The 9,971-nt window shown below is 44.6% G+C and overlaps 1 protein-coding gene across 2 annotated transcripts in view; it reads left to right on the plus strand.

The window, feature by feature from the left end:
- Nucleotides 1-9,282, plus strand: part of LOC134980841 (zinc finger protein 354C-like) — a 55,633-nt gene extending 46,351 nt beyond the window's left edge. For both annotated transcript variants that reach the window (XM_063947827.1, XM_063947826.1), the window contains exon 5: nucleotides 6,754-9,282. In XM_063947827.1, coding sequence (XP_063803897.1) covers nucleotides 6,754-9,053 — 2,300 coding nt within the window. In that variant the 3' untranslated portion in view covers nucleotides 9,054-9,282. The remainder of the gene's footprint in view (nucleotides 1-6,753) is intronic.
- Nucleotides 9,283-9,971: the final 689 nt, after the last annotated feature.

Here is a 9,971-nt window from a genome sequence, read left to right on the forward strand (position 1 = left end):
AGTCATTCTTTCCCATTCATCACATAAAGATTCGGTGTGACTTCCATATTTTTCACACATGATGTACCTTGCCGACCCAACGGGTCGGTTCTCTGAATCAACCCGAACCGAGGTTGATCGCCCCCTACCTGAACAACTGGCCCCCATAATTCTGCAGGTGTTGCTTATTCCTCCTTGGATCTTTATCTCAAGGTTTTCAGCGAACCCTTACAAACAAACCAAGATGTCCTGGGCAGGCCGGCGGTGGCGGTTTACCGAGTACCCCACTCACTCGCCCACCTCGACCAATACGACCTGATCACACCGATATGGTGCTGGCGTACTCGATACAGGGCCCCTATGGAACCTTCTGTTTACTGGAACATATGAGGGTTACCCGAAGGACACTTACTCTTTCCAGTAAAGTTGGGGTTGTTAGATAGTTCCTGAGTGACCAGCGAACTTCCCTTCCAAAAATAAAAAATTACACAAATCACGTCAGAATGTACAGATAGCGTTTGTGACCACTTTACTCTAATGGTATTAGGTCAGATTACTAACTACTGCACACAATTACGTGCGGTCCAATCGTTCAGTACATAAGCACTACTTGTCATGTACTGAAAGATCAATGGAATCGATGTTTCCGGCCGCGATTCCTTCAGCAAGAGCTTATGGCCTATATGGGTTCTGCACCAACACCCCAGGCATTGTGCCACTGGACTTTTATAGCGGACCTCTTTGTCTATTTTACCTGTTACCTTATGACCTCCTGGTCTGTTACCGTCTGTTAATGACCTCCTGGTCTGTTACCTTATGACCTCCTGGTCTGTTACCTTATGGTCCGCTATACTCTAATGCTCAAATATTATTTAACCAAGGATGCCTCCCTAGCCACCGTATATGTCACTTACACGTGTGTCCCTTGACGAGTACCCGACTTTCCTTTTGGTTCAACCTCTAAGTTATATAAACTTTTGTATACAAAACCACACTCACTCAACACATGTACACTTTTGTTTCTATATCTATTTCTGCGCAGAAATTGTCTTCAGTCCAACAGTGTTACTAATTAGGAGCAGGATCTGTTAAACTAAATTTCAGATTTTTCCAAAAATAGATTTGCGTTATTTACCGCGTCGCGTTATTTACCGCTGTGCGTTACTTATCGCCTTTGCGCTAATTATCGCTTTGCGCTAATTCAACTTTTCGTGACTTGAGCTACGTTGCGTAACCAGACGCTACGTTGCGTAATGTACGCTGCGTGCGTCTGCCGTTTGGATTGCGTACGCAAGTCTTTTGTTAGGGACACGTGTACGCAAAACAAAGATCCACCGTAACACAATTTCTACCTTTATCAATGTAGGTGATCCCTGATCATCTACCGCACACCACACTGACTGTCTTGTCTCCTAGACAAGCCGTGTGTTGGTCTATACTTTAACTATTACCTCTACTATGAAATAACAGCAAATCTCTTTTAGCACTTTCTATCAACTATAAAACTTGGCAAACAGGAATAGTGATATACGAAATTTGAAAAAGAAATGCAGATAAATGTATGCGTGCGTGTATACGCAAGACAGAAGAGAAATAAAACAGTTTTAAAAGACACAAGCGTTTTGTTCTTACTTCCGGTTCCCGGATTCCTTCAGCACTCTTTATCTAAGCGAAGCAGACGCTTATCCCGTCAGCACTGCGAGACAACCTCCCACCCTTTGCTGGGGGGATAATGTCTGCTGATCTACCTAGTGCAGATATGAGAAGGATAGGACGAGTCCCCAATTGACAATGCTAAATTCCCTTGTCGTATAAACAACCTTTTATGAAGTCTAAGAACACTGTACGCTGTTTACTTAAGAAGTACCGTAATGGTACGCTAGTTGCGTAACGATCGCTCAGCCGTAGGCGAGACGCTCAAGCGTCACGTTCGCTCACGGCCCAGTGATCACAGGACACGTTATTGGCTATGACTAGAGTAGTGATTCGCTATGGCGTAGCGGACGCTCGAGACCACGAGGAGATCACCAGCGGCGCAGACGCTCACAACGCTATACCTTTATGTCTAAACCTTATACCAATGAAATACACGGAATACCTTAATGTGAATACAGGGTGTAAGTGCAACCTTGTGTTACCTGACTAACTACAAAGCTGCTTGAGCGTCACCGACGCTCAAGTGAACACTTAACACTATAGGAAATACACAGATACTGGTTTAGGGTCCAAAGCCTATTAACTGTATTATATCTAATATACTTGTAAAAGGGGATAACAGTACAAATGATACACTACAATATAACAGAGACTTCCTAACCAAAATACAATACTATCTAATACAATACAATACTAGTCTAGGGGAGATACGAGAGAAAGAGAAGGGAAAGAGAGAGAGAGAGAGACGGAGAGAGATGAGAGAAATTGGCTCACAGAAAGACAATGATTACGGAGAGAAACTTACGCACAGGGTAAACGATCGCATGCGCCTGGACATCCAGCACCCGATTTTCAGCAATGAGAACCGTTGAAGAGTGAGAGCTGGATGTGGTCGGCCTGCCTATTTATGCCCCACACACAATGCAATCTCATAGTCCCTACAATCCCATTGTCCATTGGATGAAGGAATTCGACCCTGTATCACAACAAAAGGTCATAGGTTGATTCATACAGGTGGGCTGTGACGATTTCCAACAGCTCAGGTGGGTGGGAAACTAGGTTTCCCGCCGCATACCTGAGTATGAGTAAATAATAGAAATGGACATAAACTTCTTATGTCCATAACTATTCGCACGAGCGATTAATACGCTCCAAACCAACACCGGAATATTGCTAATTAAATACTCTTCCGATGGGTACCAAACACTGCTGTATGATTCCTGTTAGACCCTTCGTACAATACAAAGAGGGATTACTTTAAACAGGGACCTTCTATATTAACCAAACTTTCAGAAACTATCAAAGGGATCATGATCTATAAACTACATTAATTGTGAAAATATGTAACGAATGAGTCGCACGCTACGACTACATAAACTCTACCGTAAATACGCATACCGCGCCTGCGAGTGCACGCTATTGCGGGTATGCGCCTTCACGGGAGAGCGTACGCATGCGCAGCACGGACCAGTGTGCGGTGCAAATATGGCAACGTGTATGGGGATATTTTTCTGACTTTGACAAGGGAGTTCTGCATATCCAACCTCCCTTTGTACCGCCTACGGCGCCTTGGGACCTTAACGTGGTGTTGCAGTTTCTCCAGTCGGCTTGGTTTGAGCCTCTACAGGAGGTGGAGCTCAAAGTTCGTACATGGAAGGTGGTCACTTTGTTGGCCTTAGCTTCTGCTAGGCGTGTCTCGGAGCTGGGGGGCTTTGTCATGCAAAAGCCCTTACTTGATCTTCGATGAAGATAGAGCTGAGCTCCGGACTCGTCAGCAGTTCCTTCCAGAAGTTGTGTCGGCATTTCATATCAACCAGCCTATTGTGGTGCCAGTGGCTACTGACCCCTCGATTACTTTAAAGTCCTTGGATGTCGTGAGGGCTCTGAAGGTTTAGGTGAAGAGAACTTCTCGTCACAGGAAATCGTACTCTTTGTTTGTCCTATTACGATCCCAAGAAAATTGGGTGTCCTGCTTCCAAGCAGTCTATTTCTCGCTGGATTAGGTTCACTATCCTATTCTACGGTGGGACTGCCGTGTCCAAAATCTGTTAAGGCCCACTCTACTCATAAGGTGGGGTCTTCCTGGGCGGCTGCCCGGGGTGTCTCGGCAACGCAGCTTTGCCGAGCGGCTACTTGGTCGAGGTCGAACACGTTTGCAAGGTTCTATAAGTACGATACTTTGGCCTCCGATGATCTGAAGTTCGGTCAATCAGTTCTGCAGGAGCCTCTGCGCTCTCCCTCCCATTCTGGGAGCTTTGGTACCGTCTATACCCCATGGTACTAATGTGGACCCCAGCATCCTCTAGGACGTTAGAGAAAATAGGATTTTGGTACCTACCGGTAAATCCTTTTCTCGTAGTCCGTAGAGGATGCTGGGCGCCCGCCCAGCGCTTCGTTTTCCTGCTTATGTTATTTGGTTCAGTACCACTTCGTTTAGTTGCGTACTGCATAGTTACTGGGTAAGTACTGCTCTTCTCCTCTCACCGGCCTCCTTACGCTATCCTGGGATGGCGAGTCTGTTTTGGAAAGCAGAGCTTTCGTGTGCTTCTATGAATCGCTCTCCCCATACCACTGTATGGCGAAGCTATCCTGACACAGAGCTGGGGCACCGCTGGAGAAATGTGAGATTTCTCCAACGTAACTCCTTCTATGAATAGGAGGAAGCAGTGAAAAGCCCTGTTATCAGCAAAATAGGGCTTTTCACTGCGACATGAATAGACCCCCTAGTGTGCGGAGTATCATGTAACTGCTTTGGCTTCCTGAGTCACATAGCACGATGCTCCTCTCCAATCAGACTGGTTATTCACAGTACAGTCTACCCAATTAATTAATTATAAAAATATGTTACACATTTTACACCACATAAATATAAAGCGAGATACAAAGGAGCCGATTTATCACCATCCGCATCTGATGATGCGGATAACAGGTGATAAATTCGGCCAAACTCGCAATGCGATAATTGAGTACATTGCATGGATGTATCAATTATCGCATGCAGGGACAGAGTTTGCAAGAAAACTCTGTCCAAGTAGTGCATCTCAGCAGCATCATGGGGGTATTTTTATTTTTGGTACAAAATACCCCGATGTCCTTCTGCGCATGTGCTGCTGTCCGTCACTACTGCTGCCGTGGGCTTTCCCCCATCGCGACTAACCCCGCACCGCAAACACCCCCCCCCCCTCCCCCCCTGGGATTTATACTTACCAGTCCCAGGAGTCTGTGTCCGCTGCTTCTAGGAGGCTGCTGGGCGCCGTATCCTGCTTCTGTGCTGTGACCCCTGGTGCTGTAAAGTGAGCTGTCGCTTTGCAGCGCCACTCTACTGCAAAGGAGTCACAGCGCATCACATGGAGGACCCGTTGCCCGGCAGTGCTTACTGATGCACCAATCCCCGGACCTGCCACTGGTAAGTATGTTTGTCTTTGTGTTGTTTTTAAAGGTGATCAGCTTGTGTGTCCATCAGACAAACAGAGCTGATCGCCGGAGCCAGGTCTCGCACAGGTTTCTCTGCTGGGGGGAGAGGTGTTGAGAAAACTGTGCAAAAGGCTGCTTATTGCAGTGCTGCCCTGTGATTACACCAGCTGAAGCTGGCGTAATTATCACAGGGTACACTGCGGTGTTTTTTCACTTTTTTTTTTGTTTTGTTTACTAAATTCGCCCATGTCGCATTTCCCATTATAAGTATGGGAAATGCAATGTGGCTTACTAACAAAATATCAATTAAAGGGTTTGGAGCAGTTTTCACGAAAACTGCTTCAAAAGCCCTAAATCCCTTCAGTGGCAAGTTTTCAATTTAAAAACACACCCTGAGGGGGGTGTTTTTAAATTGAAGTGGTGGGGAGAGTTGTAAGGGGGGGGGCGACTGATGGGGCAGGGCGAGGTAATCGCCTGATGATTGCCTGCGGGGATCGCCAGCCCCAGCGCTGATTCCCGGCCGCCTTGCGGTGCCCTGGAATCAGCATAAGCCATTTTACTGCTAAGCGTGCCCCCTGGCAAATAGGAGTCCGGGGGGCGGGCTAAATTCCATAATGGAGCATACTGATTCCCGGGCGCCGTGCAACTGCTGCACGGCTGTTCCCGGGGAATCAGTCAGTAGTATGCCCGGAAGTCTTCCGGGGTTGCCAGTGCTGTCAGCGCTGGCTAGTCTGGAAGATTTTCGGGCAAACCACTGAAGGGGTTAATACATTTGAGTGATACTAACATAATGTGAAAAGGGTGTGAAAACACAATTTTTCACATTTATTTTAGTAAAAATAATGTTAATGAATAAGCCCCATAGGGGTAAATGTATTATAGCGGCACTAACACTTCCTGCTTCGCCTCATTACCGAGGTGAAGCTGGAAGGGACATAAACAAGATGTATTAACATCTTGTCTGCCGAAGCGCGCCCCCACCCTCCGGCGATGCCACCCTTGAGTGCACAGCGCATCAGCTCAGTACTGATGCGCTGTGTCTCCTTTCCGGCTGGCTCCAGTGCACATGTGTGGGATCTTGCTACTCACGCGATGCTGACTGTTCATACATTGCCCTCATAGATAGCAGCGTCGATATGGACAGGAGCGCATAGCGCCCCTGTCACTGTGCACTCCCTGCAGCCTTCTTACATGGGAGAGAGGCAGTATAGCGCACATAACGTGCGCTTATACCGCTTCTCCCCCATAGCGCCCGTTCTTACATTTATCCCCACTGTGAGAGCGTTAGGATCTTAGTTTGTGGCAGCCGTCAAAAACAATAACAGACTGAGCTTATAGGTTAATCAGTCAGTTTAGCCTTGATAGTACACAATACAATCTGTGAAAAGGTTCTTGTTTTACAGGAGCTAAAAAAAAACAAAATTGCAACTTCCATAATTTAAGAAGGTTGATTTCCTGTTGTTCACCTCCAGTAAAGGATTTTTTTCCCTTCATTATTCTTACCAGACTTTTTTCAGACCCGGATACTGTAGGTTATCATAATATGGTTAGTTATAGAAGGAACTATTATTATTATTTTGTCTAAAGTTTGTGACCATCACTACATGTATGTATGTGTGTATTACTGGAATTATTTGGTTGCTTGTGTTGGAATGCCTTTTCTATATACCTCTCGGTTTTATTATTACTCCTTTTTTTATGCAGTTTATGAGATGAAGAAGGAACCAGAAGATCTTCAGATAACTGAGTGGTTTAGTATCACAGCTGAAAGAGAGAATGTTGATTTGCTTAAAAGAACATTAGTAGAAAGTACTGTGGTGCCCAAAAAACACAAAAAGGCATCTTCGCTATACATTGGGGTAGTAAAAGACGAACCAGAGGAAATTCAGCTGCCAGCCCACAAAGAGAGCAATGATCTGCATCAGAGGCTGTGTAATGAAGATCATATCACCGTGTCTGTCCGAGAAGTGGGTCTACATGAAGAGATAACGTGTGTGTATAATCCAATAGCTCAGAACCTTCCATATAAAGACAAGTGTAATCTACTGAGTAGCCGCAGCCCATGTCACACACAAGACTGTTTTCAGGCTAGTAACAACTGGGCTTTGGTGTTTAATGGGGTGGATTCCAGTTCTGCACCAATAGTGAAAGATGAATCAGAAGACTGTAGTATGTCATTAAACATACACTGCAGTGATCTGCATCATATACCAGTGCAGAGAAGAGATGTGACTCTGTCTGATAGAGAGCTAAAGAAAGAACCCTGTCTGCACACACAGCTCAGTGATGTTACATCCTGTGTGTATAAATTGAGCGCTCTGACTCCTGTGCAGCCAAGTGACAACAGCCAACTATGTCTCACACCTAAACAGGAACACTATGATGTGATCAGTGATCAGAGTGCAGTGCTATGCAATAGAAAAGAACCAGTGTCACCAGTAGTAAAAGATGAACCAGTGGAGCATCCGATATCTGGGCACATTAGTAACACAGGTGTCAAAAACAGTGATCCACGTCCGAGCTCATTTGAAGGAACTATTGTTTCGCTTAAAGGAAATGTAAAGAATGAACCTCACCTCATTATGGAGAGAAAAGAGACAACCAATGTGTATAATTCTCAAACATGGAAATGTCACAGTAAATGTGATACACAAAGCAATGACAGGCCAGGTCACACAGCTAAAAGCCAGAACTCTAACCTGTTCACTAAGCATACTGCTACAAGGTTTGAATCTGCATTTAATTCCAATAAAAACGCCTCAAAGTCCCTATTGACTGGTAACTCAGCGGAATCGTCCTTTAAAAATCTGTCCAAATCATCTCAACGAAAGAGAAGTAATTCCCAGGATATAAAGTATGAGTGTGTTACACAACCTAGTGTGCATATGTCAAAAAGAGTGAAACATCCACACAGAAACTGCTTTAGTAATATGTTAAAACACATGCGATCCCTGAGTTACACCCACAAGAAACGTGAATGTACTAAATGTGGGAAATGTTTCAGGTCTAAATACCATCTTCTATTGCACACAAAGCTGCACAAGATGAGTAAGCCACAATGTAGATCTGTTGTAATGGGGAAAGTGTTTTCTTGTTACAAAGGCAAGAAAGTATATAAAAGTAGGTACAGTTTAATGTTACATACTACAGTGCACACAGCTTGCAAGACTAGGACCAGAGGCGACTCTGGGGAAAAAACGTATAACAACAGTTCAGCAATTTTAAAAAACAGGAGAAAACACATAAAGAAGACATATGTTTGCACTAAATGCAAATCCACTTTCCCCAGTAAATCCTCGCTAGACCGTCATCTGAGAATCCATTCAGGGCACAATTATCCCTGTGCAATATGTGAGAAGTTCTTTCATAAAAAAAGTGCATTAAAGTCACACATGAGAACTCTCCATGGAGAAAAACTCCACCCGTGCCCGGAGTGTGGGAAGTGTTTTGGCAGGAAATCACAAGTCAGTTTACACCAGCAAATCCACTCAGGACTTAAGCCTTTTACTTGCGGTGAGTGTGGAAGAAGCTTTGCTCTAAAACACAATCTCAAAGCGCATGAGCGAATTCACACAGGGGAAAAACCATTTTCTTGCTCTGAATGTGGCAAAGAGTTTGGCAGGAAATCTCAACTTGTCAGACATTTTCGAACCCACACAGGAGAGAAACCCTATTTCTGCTCCACTTGTGGCAAGAGTTTTTCAGTGAAATGCAGCCTTTCTACACATTTAAAAGGCCACACAAGAGAGAATCTATATAGGTGTAAAGTTTGTGTGAAAGGATATTCAACACGCTCGCAACTAGTTAGACATGCTGCTGTGCATGAGAAGCCAGTAGTGCATCGATGCAGTACCTGTGGGAAGAAAGAAAGCATAGATTGCAGTCTAATCTTACGGAAAGTGTTTCCGAATGAAGCAGATCGACACGTTTGCACGCTGTGTGAGAAGCTATATTTTATCCCTTTTGAGAATATAATGGCAACTAATGCTCCAAAATCTCTTTGAATATTGTCGGGTGTGTATGTAACAATTACATAAGAATGTAATATGCCTGAAGTATAAGGAAGGGCACCTTTTATGTCAATAACTTACCGTGGATAGAAAGTCTACTGTACATAACTTTATGGGAATAACCTGTTTTGTTATGACTTTTGTTCCACCATTAATGTGAAATTGTAACTAACAAAAGTGCTAATGTATTGATGTGTTGCCTTTTTAAAGTTATTTGACCCTTGCTGTGCCAGTTTCATATTTCAGCAAAACCATACGGTCTATTTACTAAGCTTTGGATGGAGATAAAGTGGGCGGGGATAAAGTACCAGTCAATCAGCTCCTAACTGTGTAATTTTTCAAACCCATCCTGTGACATAGCAGTTCGGTGCTGATTGGCTGGGACTTTATATAGACCCCATATATTTCACACCCATCCACATTTATTTAGGCATTTGTATATTCTATTTTCAATGGTTTTCATTTTTTTTTTGTCACTCTCTCTTTATTAAAGACAGTAGATTCATTTTTCAGTTTAACAAGATCCACTGTTTAGCCTAAGTGCTTGATCTTTCAGATCATCTCCCTCTTAGGCTGGGGCCACATATAGCAGCCAAGCAGTTCCCGCTTGGCCAGGAGGGGGGAATTTGTGTGCACATGGATCCTGTTCTGCGGACTCCCGCAGAACAGGATCCAGCCAGTGACCCACAGGATTTCAGTGCCGCACTGTGTGAACACATACATACATACATTGAAATATATGTGTTGTCATTGAAATCCCGCCGTCCTGTCATCCGGCCCAACCGTAGCATGCTGCGGTTGGATCCGGCAGCGGCGGGACTGCCGCACATTTGCAGTCTCCTTGAGGCCAAGCAGATCCTACTGAACGGCACCCGTTTAGCTGCTATTTGTGGCGCTATAGTTAACTTTTAC

This window comes from Pseudophryne corroboree, chromosome 12, assembly GCF_028390025.1.
Source record: "Pseudophryne corroboree isolate aPseCor3 chromosome 12, aPseCor3.hap2, whole genome shotgun sequence".
NCBI classification, from domain to species: Eukaryota; Metazoa; Chordata; class Amphibia; order Anura; family Myobatrachidae; genus Pseudophryne; species Pseudophryne corroboree.